At 58.7% G+C, this 19,072-nt stretch overlaps 2 protein-coding genes and 1 long non-coding RNA gene across 6 annotated transcripts in view; 2 read left to right on the top strand and 1 right to left on the bottom strand.

The window, feature by feature from the left end:
* Positions 1-2,200, top strand: part of LOC102575965 (uncharacterized) — a 31,152-nt gene extending 28,952 nt beyond the window's left edge. For all 4 annotated transcript variants that reach the window (XM_019497540.2, XM_019497542.2, XM_014603283.3 and 1 more), the window contains one exon: positions 1,082-2,200. In XM_019497540.2, the coding sequence (XP_019353085.1) occupies positions 1,082-1,116 (35 nt within the window). In that variant the 3' untranslated portion in view covers positions 1,117-2,200. The remainder of the gene's footprint in view (positions 1-1,081) is intronic.
* Positions 2,201-2,720: 520 nt separating this feature from the next.
* On the bottom strand, positions 2,721-18,153 carry LOC102576194 (zinc finger protein 850). The gene is made up of 10 exons (XM_059719043.1): positions 17,792-18,153; positions 17,241-17,348; positions 15,273-16,705; positions 11,333-11,761; positions 10,999-11,209; positions 10,525-10,614; positions 10,258-10,430; positions 9,352-9,478; positions 8,398-8,514; positions 2,721-7,297 (listed from the first exon to the last, which is right to left on the bottom strand). The coding sequence occupies exons 1-10, from the start codon at positions 17,991-17,993 to the stop codon at positions 6,201-6,203; spliced, it is 3,987 nt and encodes a 1,328-aa protein (XP_059575026.1). The 5' UTR covers positions 17,994-18,153; the 3' UTR covers positions 2,721-6,200.
* Positions 13,018-15,271, top strand: LOC109285709 (uncharacterized). The gene is made up of 3 exons (XR_002093549.2): positions 13,018-13,819; positions 14,119-14,374; positions 14,486-15,271. It is a non-coding gene; the product is annotated as an uncharacterized LOC109285709 (long non-coding RNA).
* Positions 18,154-19,072: the final 919 nt, after the last annotated feature.

Here is a 19,072-nt window from a genome sequence, read left to right as displayed (position 1 = left end):
TGTGGTGTTTGGGGGCATTGGAGGGTGACAGATGGGATCTTGGGGGTGGGCTTGGGCTTTGGGATGGGGTCTCATCTTGGGATGTCTTGGCATCCTAACTTGCGGGTGTTCACCTTTGCATGCCAGGGCTAGCTAGGAGCTGGGATTACAGGCCGTGCTGATTGATTGACCCCCACTGCAGCACTTAACCAGGAGGACGAAGGCTTTGTGATGTGTCCAGTGCATGAGTGGTGTCAATCAGTAGCACGCCCATGCATTATATGGACTGCCAGCCAGGCCTGTTCAAGGGTAAATTATTTCATTCAGAGGTCATCCCCCTACCTGGCCAAACATCCCCTTCATAGCAAGCGCTGCTTGTGAATCCTACCTTGCGCTGCTCTGGCCCCCAAGCTTGTGCAACCATGAACCTCCCCCACCGTCCCTGCCCTTTGCCCTTAGTGCTGATTACTGAATTTGACCGAGGCGGCTGCTCACTCAGAGCCCAGGCCTCTGCCGAACCAGGCCAGGTCTTGGGGATGTCTAGGGCTGGGCACCAGTCTTCCCTGTTCCCTGGGGCTGCAAGGGTTTCAGGATGGGCTTGACAATAGTCAGAAACATGCCTCTGCTGCTTGGGCTGTGGTGAAGAGAGAAGCTGCAGCTCTATTTCCTAGCAGTCCCAGGGTGGAAAAGCCTAATCCAGTCTCAGACTTGTTTCTACTCACCCTGCATCTCTGGCCTCGTGTCGCAGACCAGCCGGTGTCCTGTGACGTAGCAGGCCAGCCTTCAGACCCCCTGGAGCAGCTTGGGTAGAGTTGGTAGCCAGGAGGGCACTTACCATGGTGGAGTTGCACTCTGGTCTTGCTGTTCCCATGAATGTGCCTGGGCAGAGCAAGGCAAGCAGAATTTACCCCTCATACTGTCTTAAAACTTGTAGTGTTTTGAAATCCTGATGTGAATGCACTGATGTCGGGGCACCTGTCCCATTTGTGGGGGACTGATTGAAGGGCTGAATACACATGTGGCCAGCACATAGGGTTGAGCCAGACCTTTGGAAACTGTCTCCATGCCATTGCTTCTTTCTTTTTCTTGTCTCAATCCCCAGGAAATCATACAGGTGAGAGAGGCCTCTGCATCTAGCAGCGCAGATGGTGCCACATGGCCTCAAGTGGACACTTCAGCCCAGAGGATATCCCATAGCCACAGGTGACGGAGAGAGTACCGCGATCAACTCCTTGATGACATTGGAGATTCATCTGCACGCCGAGCAGAGACTGCTGAGCATTGGCTTTCTTCCTATGGGGTCAGGCAGGAAGAGACAGCACCCGCTCTACAGGCTCTTCAGCAGTCTTCTGAGGCTGGGGAGGAGCAGGTAACATCCTGGTCGTCTGATGCTGTAGATGCGTGGGAGTCCTTTCTGGTTGATGCGGCCATTGCCACCAATAGAACAGCCACAACTGTTGAGAAGGCAGCTACTGCCAAGGCCACGGCTGTAGCTCAGGTAGCGAATGCAGTGCCTGTGGTGGCTGCTGCCACGGTCGTGGCTACAGAGAGGATAGCTTCTGCCATGGAGGAATGCTATTGCACCCAGACAGCAAGTCTGGCCTATCACCTTCCCTCTGATCACAGGCATTGGTCCTAGCCTCCAGCTGGCCTGAGCTGCCATGGAGTCTTGCCATGTCCCCCCATTTCTGCCTTCCATCCCTGGCTGGCAATTGCCCCAAGTGGTTGCTGCGACTATAGGGATGCTCCACAGGCATGCTGGGTGCATGCCTTCCTACATTACATCTGCGATACTATCACCCCCCAGGATGACAGGATGGCAAGCAGGAAGCATGGGTCTGAGAGGCACGTGCAAAGGAGCAGCGCTTGCCTTCCCATGACGGGCAGGGAACACCACTGGCATCCCAGGTGCTTGCACCCCGGGGAGCGCCATCAAAAGATGGCTGCTAAGCTTTGATGAAGACCTGACTCAGTTCCCCAGCAGTGCAGTCAGAAAACTCTGCCACGCAGGTGCAGCTCAAGCTCCGATCAGCCTCTCACATCAGGCTCAGGGGAGGTGCAGCCAGCGTGCCACAGTTCTCCCAAGTAGCAGGGGAAGGGGTAGCCAGCCCCCTGGCTATGCCATGGTTTTATTTGGCAGGTTGCACCATAGTTTGCAGCTTGCACGTGCGTGGCTTTGTTTATGCTTATTGGGAACAAATAAAGTTTGCACTTTTTTTTACGTGTCTGCACTGAGCTCCTTGTGCACTTCCAGCCCACGTGCCCTCTCCAGCTCAAGGTCCCAAATGTTCCTCACAAGTTCCCTGTACACTTCCCTCCAGCCTGCATGTGCAGCTAGGTGGGTTGCGGAGGGGGAGGAAACGAGTGGACAGTTGTGTGCCTTTTGCACTGAAGTGCCCTTGCACTGAAGGGCCTCACTATCGGCCTGACTTCTTTCCCAACAGATACACCCTCCCACCCCCTCCTCCCATAGCGCATTGTGGGGTGGTTGCTTTGAGGCATGAACTGCAAGCACAATGCCAACAATTCGGAAATCTTCCATGGGGTATCTGGAAGGACAGCCTCCCCACAAGCCCCAGATAGGAATGCCTCAATGAGCGCGCTGGCCACTGCCCCATGCCTTCTGCCCGTACCAGAGCAGGCCAGCCCCCAAGGCCTCGTTCCCCTCCCCGCAACTACAGCTCCCCAGAAACCCCCCTCCCTGACCCCCTGAATCACTCAGGGAACATACACTGCACCACTGAAATGAAGGGCGTTTATTGAGAGTGAACATTTCAATGCTTAGTCCCACTGGCTGTCTTGCCCCTCCTGCAAAGCAACACCCTCCTCCAAGGCCTCCCTGATAAGAGTGGCCTCATGGTAGGACTGTCCATGGTGCTTGACTGGGGGTCCCCCTTCACCAGAGCCACCATGTGCATTTGGTTCAAGAGGCTGCCTGGAGGCATCAGCACCCAGCACCCTGGTGTCTGGAAAAGCTTCCCCGCTTAACTTGCTCATATGCCAGATGCAAGCTGCAGCCACAAAGGTGGGAACATTTTGCAGCCAGATCTCAAGGTGGACCCCTAGGGCCCTCCAGCATGCCTTCAGTCACCCAAAGACATGCTTGACCTCCATGTGGCAGATGCTTAGTCGATAGTTGAAGTTCTCCTTCCAGGGGTCCAGTCTTCCAGCGTACGGTTTCATGAGCCATGGAAGAAGCAGGAGGGTTGGAGTCCTGATGATCAGGGAGAATGGACAGGTCAGCCAGCTCCATGGTGGGAGCACCAGGGGAACCCAGAGTTTCTAAACACTCATCCTGCCCACCCAACATTTATAAGGGTGAACCAGCCCTGTTGGGCCACAGCAGCCTGAAGGATGATGGAGAAGAAGCCTTTCCTGCTGACGTAAGCTGAGGCACGGTGAGGGCAGGACAGAATGGGGATGTGGGTCCCATCAATGGCCTGCACACAGTTCAGGAACTCCAGCTGTTTGAAGGCAGCAGTCACCACACCTGGATCCCTGTGCCAAAGCATCCGAGGCCCCAGCTGCTGCAGAATTGCCTCCCCCGCTTTGTGCATGGCACGCGTTGCCCGTGTGTTCGCTACACCAAATTGGTTGGCCAAGCACTGAATGCTGTCAGGATTTGCCAGTTTCCAGATTACCATTATGACCTGTCTCCATGGACGTGGGGCATCAAAGCCCGATGTTTGGTGCTGAAGCAGGGGGGCGAGCTTGGAGCAAAGGTCCATGAACGTGCCCATGCAGCAGCGGCAGCTACATCCCTCCCCAGTGCCCGGTGCACGCTCTGAGGCAGGGGGCACTGAGCTGGGCTTCTGCCCAGTGTGCGGCTCTGACCCTGCGGTCGTTCACAGACCAGGGCCCAGCCCCTAATGAGTTGAAGCTCAAGTAAGGTTCTCCCTGCTGGTGGGGAGGGCGAGCAGGGGGAAGAGGGCTCTGCTGGGCCAGGGCCTGGGCACACCTAATGTGATGCGACACTGTGTTCCCACACACCACTTTGGGTTGTGCTACATGGGCACAGCTGGAGCAGCTGGCACAGCTCCTGCCATCCCTGGAGCAGCTCCTGCCCAACCCTGGCACGGCTTCTAGCCGCCCCCGAGTCCCCGGCACGTGGCTGGGTCAGGCAGGAGCCACACCAGCTGCACCCACATGGCCCGAAGTGGCACACGGGAACACAGTGTCATCAGCTTGGCCGCATGACGCGGACTCAGGACAGGGGAGAAGGTACGTGGAGAAGGGGGGAACAAAGGTTCAGTTCCCTCTAACTTCTGTCCACTCACCTCTGCTCTTAGATCAGGGTGGGCAAGTTTTTGGGCCAGAGGGCCACTTAGGGAGTTTTGGTGAGCTGGTGTGGGGGGGCGGAGGGGAGGGGACTGCCGACCCAGCCTGCAACAACTCACCAAAACTCAGTAAGTGCCTCCCCCGGCCACACAGACACCATGTTCAATACCAACCCATGGAAAAGCAAAAGGAAAGTAGGGCTGAAATGGACCTCCATGGGTCATGTAATTAAACTCCCTGTTTGAGACAGTCAGCCCTATCCAAACCATCCCATACAAGTCCCCGACTAACCTGTTTCGAAAACTATATGACCAACCCTGTAACACAAATACAAGACACATTGGCCAAAAAACACCCAAATCTGCTACAGGTAAAGGAGGGGGGCAATGAAAGACACTGCCCTGATGCCACTTGGGTTATTAAAAAGCACTCAAGGTGAGTTAATTGTAAAATTGGTAGATTTTCAGAGTGAAAAGTCAGATTTAGTCACTTAAGAAGTACGTGGAGAGTAACGTGCTTCAGGCTTTCTAGCCAGGATTGCCAATTGGCTCTCAGCATTTCCCATAGCCCCACTGGGAGATCCGGAGTCACCTTAAAAACCCAGGTGGTGTAACCATTTCTGATATTCCTTGAGACCTGACACTCGCAGGTCCCTTCTCCTGCACAGCTTCTGCTCCTTTTCATGGCGGGTGAGACCAGGTGAGCATGGTGCCCCGACTGTGGGCAGGTACCAGGCATGAGCAGGCTGGGCCATGCCATGGCCTGGATGGAAAGCTGGCCTGGAAGCAGTCCGGTGAACAGGGCTTGATGTGGTTGGGAGAAATCAAGGAAAGGTTAAAAAATGGTGGGATGTAGCAATGGCAACAGGCTCTGCCCTCCTCTCTGTTCAGTTAGTGGTAGTAGTAGTGCCTGGCCCGGGCCCCCCTGTGCTGTGCCATGGGAGGGTGAAGGGCAGGGAGGCCATGGGGCAGATTTCCGATCTCTCGCATTTGTCTGCAGCACTAGTGGTGGGGGCGAAGCAGCAGCCGGGGCACTCCCTGATGTGGGTGACCCTGGCCTTCCCCATCGCTTCCCTGTCCTCACCGTGCATCAGCTCCCCTCTTACAGGGGGACGTCCCCACCAGGCAGCAGCTCAGCACCACCCTCCTGGCCCTGCACACGCCATGCACCTCGCAGTATACGCCCGACTCTACCACTTCTCTCATCATGGGGCATGCCTCGGTTTCCCCGCTGTGTTTGTATGCTGTTCTACCCTGGGAAGGAACGGGTCAACTTTAACCAAGCGGGGAGGGAGCCTGCAAGGTGCTTTAGCAGTCCTGGCTGTCCGCACTTCGGTTATGGAGCGAGGGCTGCTCTCCTCTGGAAGGATCCTTGGGGGATACAACAGGAACTATGGTAGTTGAGGGCTGTCTCTATGGATGGTGCATCCAGGAGCAGGGATCCAGGGGAAAACGGCTTGGGGAGGGACGGACACAACTGGGATCTGGAGGACAGGGGTAGTCTGGACCCCAAAGAGACCTGAGCCTGCTGCTGGCATGGGCTCTGCCGGCACCGTTCCAGCTGACCACTATATGGTGGCTGGCACTGGGGACGTGACCTGCCTTGCCACACTTGCCTGCGGGTGGCAATCCTTCCCGTATGAAGGAGCAGAGCCAACTGGAGCTCGCTGGGGTGGGACTCTGGAAGCAGCTGGTGCTGCTGTGGCCCAGGACCTTGTTCTCAAAGACACAGGAGCCACCGCGCTCATCTTGGCAAAAACCTGCAGCGACGCCTGGATTGCAGAAGCGCTGCATAGACTGGGGAAAGGCTGGGGGGCCTGGATAAGAGGCCCACCAGAGTCTGTGATGGAGAAGCAGCACAGGCCTCCAGGCTGGGGTCACAGCAACCTGAAATAGAGGCTCCATGGGGGGTCAGTGAAGAGGCGCATCCAGTTCAGGTCAGGATTAGGAAGCGGGGTGGTCCCTGCGGCTGGGTTCCCATTGTCCGAGCAGCAGGATCCGGTCCCTGTGAGTTCTCAGGTGCTTGGTCAGGGCGGCGCTCTGCCGGAAACACTTCCCACACTCCACGCAGCCGTACGGTTTCTCCCCCGTGTGCACGCGCAGGTGCTTTGTGAGGGTGGAGTTGTGGGCGAAGCTCTTCCCACACTGGGGGCAGGAGAAGGGCTTCTCCCCCGTGTGCACGCGCTGGTGCTGTGTCAGCGTTGAGCCCGTGGTGAAGCTCTTCCCACACTGGGAGCAGGAGAAGGGCTTCTCCCCCGTGTGCACGCGGAGGTGGCTTGTGAGTTTTGAGCTGTCGGTGAAGCTCTTCCCGCACTGGGTGCAAAAGAACAGTTTCTCCCCCGTGTGCAGGCGCCGGTGCCGCTTGAGCGTGGAGCTGTGAGTGAAGCTCTTCCCACACTGGGTGCAGGAAAACGGCCTCTCCCCTGTGTGCACGCGGAGGTGCTGCGTGAGCGTTGAGCTCTCGGTGAAGCGCTTTCCACAATGGGAGCAGGAAAACGGCTTCTCCCCCGTGTGCACGCGCCCGTGACCCTGGAGCCGATCCCACCGGGTGAAGCTCTTCCTGCACTGGGCGCAGCAGTAGGGCTTCTCCCCCCGGTGCACACGCTGGTGACGTCGGACATCGCTCAGGGAGACAAAACTCTCCCCGCACTTGGGGCAGAGGTGGGGGCGCTCCCCCGAGTGCAGTCTCTGGTGCCTGCGGAGACTGTACCTGTGCTGGAAGCTCTTCCCGCACTCAGCGCACGGGTAGGTCTTCTCCCTCCTGTGGGTTCGCCCGTGTGCCCTGAGCTCCTCTTTGTCCCCAAAGCTCTCCCCACACTCTCGGCATATATAACACCCTTCCCACCTGTGAGCCCTGCCCTTGCAGCTCCTCAGGTCGCTCTGCTTTTTGAATCTGTCCTTGCATACAGGGCTCCTTTGGCTCTCTTCGCTGGTCTGTCTTGGCTGAGTGGGTAGCTGGTTTCTGGCTGGAAAGGGCTTTGGGTTTGCAGACGTTTTGTTAGGAAGCCACGGCTCAGCTCTGGCTAATGTCTCAGCATCTGCTGGGAGAAAAAGGGAGCCCAGGAATTAGTCCCTGTCCAACTCGGAAAGGGAAAGCCCTGCTACCTGCCCGTGCTGGGATGTGCCCCAGAGTACGGCCGGGCCTTAAGTTACTCCAGGAGAACAAGAGCTCCAGGTGCAAGTGAGCACGGTGTCTCAGATCTCATGGCTTTAACATCTGTCTGAAAGATGGAGCAGAAAACGGGCAATTCTGGTGGAAACACTGAGCTGTTGATCGCCTCCCGAACAGGAAAGTTTCTGGACTGCACCCACACCCGGCAGCCAGGATACAGCCTGAGGCACTGATTAAACCTAACCTTTCTACTCCTGGCCCTTGCAGAGGGGAGGATGGGACTTCCCATTCAAACTGAGCAATAGGATCAGCAGCAGTGGACAGCAGAGCTCCTGTCTCTCTCTAGTCCAATCCTTAATAAACCCCGGGGCATCTGCCAATGATGACAGGTGCCATGGGGAGATTCAAGCCAGATCCTGCCCTGCCACACGGCATTATAGGGCTGGGGTGTCAACTTGAACATTGCTGAGTGGAGAGGGAAATTGCAGCCCAAGGTATTCCAGGTGTCCCCGCTACATATGTAAAATTGTATAATTAGTGTATAATTATTATATGCACTATTATATTATAATTAATGTACAATTGTATAATTGCAGGTGGCCCTAAGATGTATGTAAAATTGAGACAGCAGGCTAAGCTTTGGCCCAAGCATTATCTGACTCCTTGACTCCCTGCTGACCCTGACCATTATATGTCTCCTGTAAGACAGCCCTCCAGCAAAGGGCCCAGGGCTCCGTCTCAAGAGAGAAAGATGATAGGAGACATTGCTAAAGGGGTGAAGAGGGTTTTCATGTCCCAGCACCCAAGTACGGGAGGAAAAAGGGGACCGTTTCCTAGCTGAACATCACTGACTTGCATGAAGTGGGAACACACGTGTGCCTGGACAACACCGATCAGGCTCAGCCATTTTTTGACTGGAACTCGTGGACGCGGCTCAGGACAGGTTTCCCGGGTCTGAGCACTCCCCGTCTCTCTGGGCATCGAGCGGTGCTGTGCTGCGGTAGGGACAGGGGACGTATCGATGCTCACTTTGACACAAGCTGCCAGACCAGGGGTTTTCTCCAAGTTTCTCCTCTTCGCAGACCCACAGCTCCACCTCCCCTCGCCGGATGTGGCAGATTAAGTCTGGTGTGGGACCTCGATAGCCTGTTGGGGGAAGCGTAGAAAGGGTGGTGATCTTTGGCTGCTCTCTATCTGGGACCAGCTTGGAGTCTGGGAACAGACCTGATGGATTCAAACACTCTACTAGGGATGCAAAGGAGGACATAAGTGGACTTTTAGGATTCAAAAAATGGCATGACAGGCAGAAACCAGGAATAGATAGTGGGCCAGTCACTGGAAGCATCGTCATATGAAATAAGGCGTGGGCCATTCAGGAGGATACACAGGACGCAGAACTCATAGTAGCACCGTTGATGGTGGGCAAAGATACAGGCTGCTGATGGATGTGGAGAAAAACCCCCAAACCCAGTGCTTTACGGGGAAGAGGAAGCACACTCGTTCGACCCGGCTCCCAGCATCTGTATACAGATTCACTCAGAGGTGTTCCTTGGGGAACTATTCTGATCTCCTCCCTCTCCTGCTTCATGTGTCCCGTCCAAACACTTGTAACAATCGGAGCATGCCCAGGGCTTTAAACTAGGATTGCCGTCCCCTGGCGACCCTAAGGGAGATCATCTTGCAAAGGAACTACCGAATAGGGGAGTACCCAGGGTTAGACAAATTGGGGAAGAGCCAAGAAACTGCTAATATGGAAGCACCAGGAGTTACAATAATGGGGACGACTCAAATGAAGGCAACTGCATCAAATGAAGGAGGATATATATCTCATGAAACAGGAGAGAGGCCTGATCACTGACAGAGCAGTGCAGAGGAAGCAGATTTAAACCACCCGCCAAAAGGTCATGACTGTTGAAAAACGGAGAAGACAATAAACTTCAGAGCTCGCATGGCTCCACGGAGAAGCAAGAACCAGAGCTTTACCCAGGGAAACGAGGGCATGGAAATTCCTCAGCATCTGGTCCCGGTAAAGCACCTTGTCTTCATCTCCCAGCAGCTCCCACTCCTTCCGCGTGAAGTACACAGCCACAGCCTCGAAGGCCTCCCGGAGCTGCAGTCACAAGCGTTACATCAGCATCCCTTGCTCTCGTCTCCTCCAGCCCAAGCATCCCTGACCTTTGCTCTGTCCTACAAAGATCTGCAAACTTAGCCATGCCAGGTAGGGATGCAAACTTCCCCGGTACTCAGCTGACGCGATGTGGCTACTGCTCTGCCGAAAGAGGAGTTCATTTATCCGCTTTAGCCAGTCTCCTCTGGAGAGATGGTGCAGCCATCCTCTCTGCGCCCTGCATTCCTAGATGCATCAGTGCCAACGCTGACTTTCCCTCTAGCCACCCGAAACATTGCTCGCTCCTAGCAAACAACCCGCCCTTGAGGCTGATCCGGCCTTGGGTGACTTGGAGGGACCCTGCTGGGACCAGCTGCAGAGACGGCTGGCTCTGCAATCCTAGATGCATCAGACTCAGCTGTAGTGTCCACTGCTCTGTGCTCCCTGGTGCTGGCTGGTGTCACCGAGTACCCAGAGGGGCTTTTCCTTGGTTTTTACAGTCTTCATACAATCTATTTTAATCAGTCTTTAAGGCTGTACTTCTAGAGGCTGCGAACCCTGGCTCCGCCAGGCTTTCCAGTGCCAGCATTCCTGGCTATCTGCCCTGCAGAGCGAGCTCCTGCTATGCCAGAGGCCGTCACAGCTGGCTCAGCGGGGATGCAGTCTTGCTTACTTGGCTTCTACTCTCTGCACTCCCCAAATTCTTCCCCGCACTCCTGGCTCCTCCTCGGCTCTGCCCCAGCTGCACTCCCATACTCAAACGAAGCCAGTTTCACGCTTACCTCCATGCTCTCCCTCAACTTTGGAGGCTGGCCTTGCACCTTCTGTAGTAGGCCTGGCTCAGATGTCAGGGATCCTCTCTCCCCCGGTCTCCCTGGGGGAATCCTCTGCATCTCCAGGTTGGCAGGATCTGCCTCGGGAAGCTGCTTCTCAGCCTCGCTCGGGATCCCTGCATCTGCGGGGTGGGAAAGGGAATCCACAGGTTAGACCTGGCAGTGCTGCTTTTCCCATGTGATGGGGCCTCCTGCTATTGGAAAGCTGCTCCCTACCTGCCCCTAGGGAAGACGCTTGTGCAGGGAACGAGCCCAGGGAGTTTTCATGTGCCGACAGGTCCCAAGTCTCCTCTGTGTAAGGGGAATCTGCAGCAGGAGAGAGGCCTCTTGTTAAGTGTACACAAACCAGGAAAGTCACTGGGCAAACCCAGTTCCCCCAATACCTGCACTAGCCCAGTGTTGAGTACAGAGGATGACGGGGGCATGAGAGGGGGACAACTGGAACATAATTATGGATCATTCCCGGGGGGGCACTGCAAGGCCCAACCGAGACAGGGCCCTTCTGCTGGGTGCTGCACACATGCAGTGAGAAAAGCCAGTGCCCCCAATAACAGAGACCACCCCACCACACCATGCACTCAGACAGATTCAATCCCGGTCACTCTAGAGCTAGGCAGGGGCTGAGATTCAAGTCTCGCATCCCCGGTGTTAGGCAGCTGCTCAGGTATCAAGATCCAGGCGGTACATCACCTGAGTCTTGCTGGGGTATGTGCTCTTCTTTGGGGACATGAAGCAGCTCATCCAGGGGCTGAGGGGTTGCACCCTGTCCTGCCTCCTCCTGAAGCACGTCCACATGATGGGGCTGGGGATGCTCCAGCCAAGAATCAACAGGTGCCCACACTGCCCCAGCGGACACCCTCTTGTCTGAGGACACCTCCTCGATCTTCACCTGCACTGTGACCTGAGGCAAGCCAAATATGTCACTGGGGAACCAGGGCCTGGGAGACTGGGGTGGGAGGGAACAGCCCCCAGACACATGGGAATGGGGACTGCGACATCGAGGTTCAGTATGAAATGCTCTCACCTGGACCTTCTCGTCCTCCTCCTGCCCCGGCTGAAACCCCTCGGCCAGGGTCACGGCCTCGGCGCAGGTCTCCACGCCGCGCCCCCACTCCCAGCTCCGCATCTCCCGGGGCAGGATGGCCAGGAACTGCTCCAGCACCACCAGCTCCAGCATCTGCTCCTTGCTGCGGTGCTGGGGCTCCAGCCAGCGCTGGCACAGCTCCCGCAGGCGGCTGCACACCCCCCGCGGCCCCTCGCCCTCCCGGTAGCGGAAGCCCCGGAAAAGCTGGCGCCACATTTCTGGGGTGGGGAGGTTATTCCCTATTGCCAGCTCTGGCAGCTGTGGGGTCGCTGAGGCTGGTGCCAGCTCAACAGCCATAGTCTCTGCCAAGGGAGACCTCTTCCCAGCTCTCGCTCTCCCACCACTAACGCACAGGGCCCGGTGGCGGTGTCATGCCTCTGGTGTGTCTGCAGGGAAGGAGACGACACACTTTATTATCCTGTGACTGGAGAAGCAGGCCCACGACCCACTTTCCCATCTCCACGCTCCCACCCAGCCCAGACACAGGGTGTGGGGAGTGGGAACAGCTCCCGTGGGGCCCCCACAGGGACGTCCCACTGCAAGGGCACTGCCAACCCAGCTGCACAACACCCCCTTGCACCGCCCAGCTGCATGTGAACCCCCCAGTGCACTGCCCGGTCCCAGCAGCACCCTGCCTGGCTCTCAGCTCCGTAGGGCCCCTCCCGGCCCTCCAGCCTGGCTCCTCCACAACCCCAGAGCCTGTACACAGCTCCCTCCGACCACAGCTCCCTGCAAAGGAGACATCGCCCCTGCCCGCTGGTGAGCTGGGGAAGAGGGCAGAGTGCAGGGAGAGGCAGCACAGGAGGAGGGGGGAAATCAGACAGTAATTTCGCTGGGGCACAAGAGACAGGGAGCAATAGGGAGTGACGGGAGAGCGTGCAGTGCCCTCGAGCCAGGCACTGCTGTCGGCAGACCAGCCCCAGGCAGCGACATTCATCCCACCCCGGTCCCCCTGCGCCAGCATCTGCCTGGGACGAAAGGCCCAGCTCTGCTCTCCCTGTGCTCAGCGGGACCCAAATGTACCGATGCTGCTCGCAGCAGCACCGCAAGCCCCAACGCCGCTGTGCTCTAGGTAAGGGCCCGCGGCATCTGGAACGAGCGGGACCCTTCCACGGACGTCACGCGTGGGGCTGGGTGAACATCGCGGCCCCGTAGGTTGTCCCTGCATGGGTTTTCCCTCTGGCTCAGGCAGCCGCTGGCCCCTCGCAACCTGTGCGTGGCACTGCCTGGGCACCGGGGTGGGCACGGTGAGACCGAGCTGTGAGAGCTGGTCTGGGGCACCCCGCCGGGACCCCTCCTGCTCCCTCCTGACTCCTTCTCCCCTGCCCGGCGAACAGCATCCTCCCATCCCGGGAGCGGAGCCGGGGCGCGGGAGCAGGCGCAGGACCCACACCGCTGCACCATGACCCACCCGGGCAGGACGCGGCTCCTCCGGGCGGTGCGCCGGCTCCGGGGCTGGCGGGCGGACGAGGGCCCTGCCCGGGTGCCGGATTTCAAGCCGTGGCCTCCAGCCCGCTGCCAGCTTGCGCAGCGCTGCCCCGACACCGACGGCCCCGGCCTGGCCCTTGCCTCTGCCCGCCCCCGGCACGCGGGATCGCGGCGCAGCGTGCGGGGCGGCCCCGGCCCCGGCTCCGCCCGCTGCACGGAGGGGACGAGCCGGGCACGGCCCGCGGGCCTTCCGGAGCGGGCCGGCAGGACCCAGGGCGGGGCTGGTCCGGCTCTCCCCTGGCAGGGCACAGCTGGCGCTTTCCCCTTCCCCGCACACAGGGTGGGACTCAGAGGCCCCTGGGCTGCTGAGCTGGGGCCAGCACCACCTGTGCCCCCCCCGGCTGGCACCAGCACCGGGCACGACCCCCCCAGCAGAGACTTGGTGCCCGCACGTCCCGGGTGCTGCTCCCAGGAGGGCGAGGGGCCGCGGGGTTGCACCCGCCTGCGGGAGCTGTGCCAGCGCTGGCTGGAGCCCCAGCGCCGCAGCAAGGAGCGCATCCTGGAGCTGGCGGTGCTGGGGCAGTTCCTGGCCGTCCTGCCCCGGGAGATGCGGAGCTGGGAGCGGGCGTGCAGCGGGAGCCCTGCGCCGAGCCGGTGGTCCTGGCTGAGGGGTTTCGTGCGGGGCGAGCGGAGGAGGAGAAGCTCCAGGCACCGTCCCCATCTCCATGTGTCTGGGAACGCTCCCTCCCCCGGCTCTCTCCCAGTCCCTGGTCACTGTAACACATTTGCCTTGTCCCCAGGTCCCCGTGCGTGTCAAGGTTGAGGAAATGTCATGGGACAAGATGGTACCCACTGTGGCACTGTGGGAACATCTCAAATCCTGCCTGGCACGGCCACAGCCCCTTCATGTGGCCATGCCCCTGAAGGATGAAACCACAGAGCCTGACGGCGAGCCCCTTTGGGTCCCCAGGGAGGACCCCCTGCTGCAGCAGGACTCAGGTAAGGAACCAGGTACAGGGCAGGGCCTGGGTCTGGGGGCCGGAGCGACTGTCCTGCATTTGGGGCGAGAATCTTCCTCTCTGTCCCTGCCTACAGAGTTCTTGGGGCTCATCTCCAGCTTTGTGCTTGTGGATGTCCATTAGCAGGAACTGGGGGAATTGGAGTCTTCCTTCTTCCTGCTCTCCCACATGTGGAGGCTTCTGGCCACCCTAGTAACAGGCCGGTACAGCTGAAAGCAGGGCTTTCCCCGTGCCAGTAGCACCAGTGCTAACCTGTGCATTCTCCACCCTACCCGGCAGGTGCAGGGACCCTGAGCAGAGCTGAGGAAGAGCTTGTAAACTTAGAGCTGCAGAGGACTTCACAGCAGCTGCTGCCTCCCCTGCTTTCTCTGGATCAAAGGCATAAGATGAAGCATGGCAGGTGTTCCCAGGAATTCCCATATAGGACCGTGGAACAGGACTGCCACGAGCGGTCTCTTGCATCTGTGCACAGGTCAAATTCCTGGATCCCTTGGAGGACCAGGGGGAGATCCCTTTCATCCAGGGATATAGTGAGGTCAGTAGGGATGGATAGTGGTAATGGGGTCACGTGGCACCCTCCCAGACTTCTCCTTCTGAAAAGGAACCGAAGGCTGACTGCAACAACTACTGTCCTTGTCGCCTTCAGAGGGAGCAGTGCACACACGCATATAAACCCTGCTGAGAGCAGACGAGCGGCCAGTTAGCACAAAGGACCTGGGACGGTGTGGGGGGAAACGACTCATCCAAAGGAGCTGGAACCAGGTAGGGTGTTTGCTGACAGACGGTCAGTCCCTGGCAGAACACAGCTCTCCCCAGGGACAGTTCCCCGCCCCTCCTCTTAGCCCGAATGCAGCTTTCCCAGCCCCTTTCCCCCCCGCCATGCATCTTGTGCTCAAGTTAGTCGGGTGAGAAGGTTCACACAGATTGTAACCCCATGACACCCACTCCAAATGCTACCACCACAGCTAATGAGTGAATGCTACCACCCATTCACAGGGGTGTGAATAGACCACAGCATCAGGACACAGACAGAAGGAAACATTTCATTCAGCATTACTAGCACAACTAGCAGTACAGATGGCTGGACCATCCAAGTGGCAGGGAATAAAGTCTCTTTGGTTCATACTCTCTTTCAAACCTCCAGTGTCCCCGGATGTTGCCAACAGGGCAACTGACCTGGGAGAAACCAGTGTCCCTGCAGGGCAGCCCCAAGCTCACCCGTCTCCTCCATCCCTGCTGCAGCCTGTTACTCCACGACAACCCGTTTAAGACACCATTGAGAGAACATTCCCATCCCCACTGCTGTGCCTGGAGAAGGGGTTGTGGGGGCATTTCAGGCCAGGTGCAACCAGACCCCCCCCGCCCCCCCCTTGAGGTCACAGGCCGTGGGGAGAAGCTGGGAGATGAGAGCTAGCAGGAACGGACCAGTATCAATGGCGAGGGGCTGGTCTGTGGGTTTGCTGGTGCCTGGTGAGAATAGAGCTCTGCCTGAAACTCTTCCCACAGTCAGTGCAGTGGTGTGGCTTTTCACCAGTGTGGACACGAAGATGAACACGGAGCTTGGATGGGTAATTAAAGCTCTTCCCACATTCTGGGCAGTGGTGCAGTTTTCTCCCCGTGTGCTGGTGGACACGGAGCACGGATGGGTGGGGAAAGGTCCTCCCACCATCAGCACAGGGGCATGGCATCCCCTTGGCATGGAGGCACTGGTGGGCTTGGAGCTGGGTTGCGCATGGCAAGTTCTTCCCACTGGTGCACAGGGATGACTTGTCCCCAGAGGGGTCACACCAGTGGGCATGGAGATGATGTTGCCCAGCAAAACTCTTCCTGCACAGGGCGCAGCGGGAAGGCCTCTCCCTGGTGTGCACGCGCTGGTGATCACGGAGCTTGGACGGGAAGGCAAAGCTCTTTCCACACTGGACACAGTGGTAAGGTTTCTCTCCAGTGTGGACGAGCTGGTGGTCGCGGAGCTTGGATGGGAAGGCAAAGCTCTTCCCACACTGGCCACAGTGGTGTGGTTTCTCTCCGGTGTGGACAAGTTGGTGCACTCGAAGCTTGGACGCATGGACAAATCCCTTCCCACACTCAACACAGCGGTATGGTTTCTCCCCAGTATGGACATGCTGGTGCTGGGAGAGAGAAGAGTTGTGCCTGAAGCTCTTCCCACAGGCAGAGCACTGGTACGGCTTCTCCCCAGTGTGGAGGCGCTGGTGGTCTTGGAGGAGGTCCAGGCGGGCAAAGCACTTCCCGCACCTGGCACACTGATGCGGCTTTTCCCCAGTGTGGACATGTTGGTGATGGGAGAGAGTGGAACTGTGCCTGAAGGCCTTCCTGCATATGATACATTGATATGGCTTCTCCCCAGTGTGGACCCGCTGGTGGACTCGGAGGTGGTCTGAGCGGGTGAAGCGCTTCCCACACTCAGGGCACTGGTATAGCTGCTCCCCAGTGTGCAGGCGCTGGTGGACATGGAGGCCGTTCAGGCGGGTGAAGCTCTTTCCACACTCAGGGCAGAGGTGGGGGCGCTCCCCCAAGTGTATTCTCTGGTGCTCAATGAGGCTGTGTTCATACCAGAAGCTCTTTCTGCCCTCAGCGCTGGGATGGGCTGTCTCAATCCCGTTGGTCCCTCCGTGCACTGTGAAGCTCTCGCCACCTTGATACATTGGCTCCCCTCTGTGCATGCTGTCCTGCTGGCTCACATTTCCCTGTGCCTTGGATCCTTCCCTGAACACAGGACTCTGTTGGGATTTGACTGTTCTCTCTCCGCACTGCATGAGGGGCTGGCTTCTGGCTGGAGGCAGCTCCAGGTTTGCAGGCCCTTCCTTAGGAGGCTGCTGCTCAGCTCTGCTCTGTTTCCCGGTACCTGCTGGGTGGCAAAAGGAGAAAACATTTCCACTCCTCTGTTCTGAGATGGGTCCCACGGCAGGGCAAAGCCTTGCTGCTTGGATACTCAATGTCATACCCAGATTCCCAATAGTTCTGGTCTCAAATCCAAGCCCCATCTGAGTAGGGAGCATTCAGAGATGTAACAGCTAAGTCTGTGCTGTCTCTCGTGGGAGTCACGCGTGGGGCAGATGTGCTAGCACAGGACTGAAGTAGCCCTCCGATCTAGGACTGAAGGGAGACCAAAGTCATCTGCTCTAAGGAAGCACAAGGCCTGCTAAGAGTAGGTCTATACCACAGCCGTGTTAGATCCTGGGAAAGACAGCACTGAGCACTCCCCAACCCACTCAAGTTCCTTGCCATGCTCAGCTGTGAACATTCACCCATGAGGCTGCTGAGGGCTCACCCCTAGGGCTTCCAGGCAACCTCTCTGCAGTCTGATGATGGCATCTGGGGACAAGTCTAAAGAAATTTCACTAGCAAACGTCCAACACGTGTCAGAACTGCCTGGAACTCACCTGGGGGCAGGCCCTCAGTCCACGCAGGGTCCTCATCATCACAGACCCAGAGCTCCACCTCCCCTCGCTCAATGCGGCTGATTAAGTCTGGCGCGGGACCTCCATACCCTGCGTAAGCAAGCGCATCAATGGTGGTAATCCTTGCTTTCTCTCCATCCGCTGATGGAACGGGATTTGGGGAACGGATCCAACGGACTCAAGCAATCTAAGGGGGGCTTGAAGGAAAAGGGAAGGTGAACATTTAGCATCAAGGGGCGGGCGCTCCAGATAGAAGCCTTCCATAGGTGACGCTCCTTATCATCCACCTACGTGGAAGGAGGGGCGTATCGCACAGGAATCACGGGGGACTGGGACGTACATAAAGGATGTAAAACTCCCAGGGAAGGCAGAGAGAGGTGTGGCGACAGGAAGGAAAAGGGAGATGCTATGCAAGCCTGGCAGCTGGGAGAGCAGCGTCCGGCTGGTAAGTCTGCTGGGGGGAAGGGGCAGGCGGCGGGGAGAGGACGGGGACGTTCCTGAGCTCGGGGCAGAGGCGGCGCGCGGGGCTTTACCCAGGGAAACGAGGGCGCGGTAATTCCTCAGCATCTGGTCCCGGTAAAGCCCCTTGTCTCCGTCTCCCAGCAGCTCCCACTCCGTGCGGGTGAAGCGCAGCGCCACGTCCTCGAACGCCTCCCGGAGCTGCACACACAAGCGGGGCGTAGCGAGTCCCCCTGCCTCCAGGTGCCCCCCCCCACGACGGGGCAGCCGGGGCATGGGGGCAAGGGCGGGCACCAGCCCCGTGCCCGGCTGGGGCAGGAAGTGACGCCCTGGGGGTGCACCCCCCCCCAACACCTGCGGGGTCTTGCAGCGGGCCAGGTGCTGCCCTGGGCTCCCCCGTGGCGTGGGCCCGGGGCTGCGGGAGGGGTCCCGCCGGCCCTACCTGAGCCAGGCCCGCTGCAGCCATCGCCGCGCCCACACACGAGGGAGCCCGGTCCAGCCCCGCCTGACGCCACTTCCGCCCGGCCTGGACGCCTGCCCCTGAGCCGGGCAGCGCGGCCGCGCTCTGACGTCACCGCGCAACCCTGCAGCTGCCCGGGCTTCCCGGGTAAGGGCGAGGCAAGCGCTGCGGTCGCTCTGGCGGCCCTGGAGGACCGCGACTCTGTGGTCGCCCCGCGGGAGTCCGCTGCTGCGTTTAACCCGCTCCTGGCCGTGGGGGCAGCGATGCGCGCGCTTGTTTCTGTCCCCCCTGCCCGTGTCTATGCACGTGTGCGCGTGCACGCAGTTCTCTCTGTCCGGTGTGTGTGCGTGTGTGTATGAGTGTGTATACACTTGTTTCTGCCTCCCTCTGCATACGTGCATCAGAGTGTGCGTGCACACGCGCACGTGCAATGCTTTGCATGTGGCTTTCTGCCTTCACGTGTGTGCGCGCGTGCCCGTGTGCCTGTGCCTGTGCTCCCCTGTGTGCACGCGCAGTGGTTTTTGCCTCCCTGTGCACGTGTGCATCAGTGTGTGTGCACACGCGCATGTGCAATCCTCCTGGACTTTCCTCACGCGGTTGCACACCTCCAACAGGCTACCTGGAAAGGCCGCTCCTGGCCTGTGCTGGTGGGAAGGCAGGCAGGGCAGGGACCTGTTTTGGAGACTCACCCACGCAGGGAAGCAGAAGCTCGCATGGGCAGCAGCCAGACACGACTGCGCTGATAAAGGAAACCCTCTCCTAAAAAACCCCGCGTGGTGAGCAGAGCTGTGCAGGGTTTGTGGTCTCTGCGGGGGTTGACTAGAAGTAGCAGCCCTCTCACTAAAGAGAAGGCAGCGGGGCTGAGCTGGGAGCGGGTGTGAAACGGCCAGGCCGG

Source organism: Alligator mississippiensis, chromosome 15 (assembly GCF_030867095.1).
Source record: "Alligator mississippiensis isolate rAllMis1 chromosome 15, rAllMis1, whole genome shotgun sequence".
Classification (NCBI taxonomy): Eukaryota; Metazoa; Chordata; order Crocodylia; family Alligatoridae; genus Alligator; species Alligator mississippiensis.
Note: the sequence above shows the minus strand (reverse complement) of the source record. Positions and strands in the feature narration are given on the sequence as shown.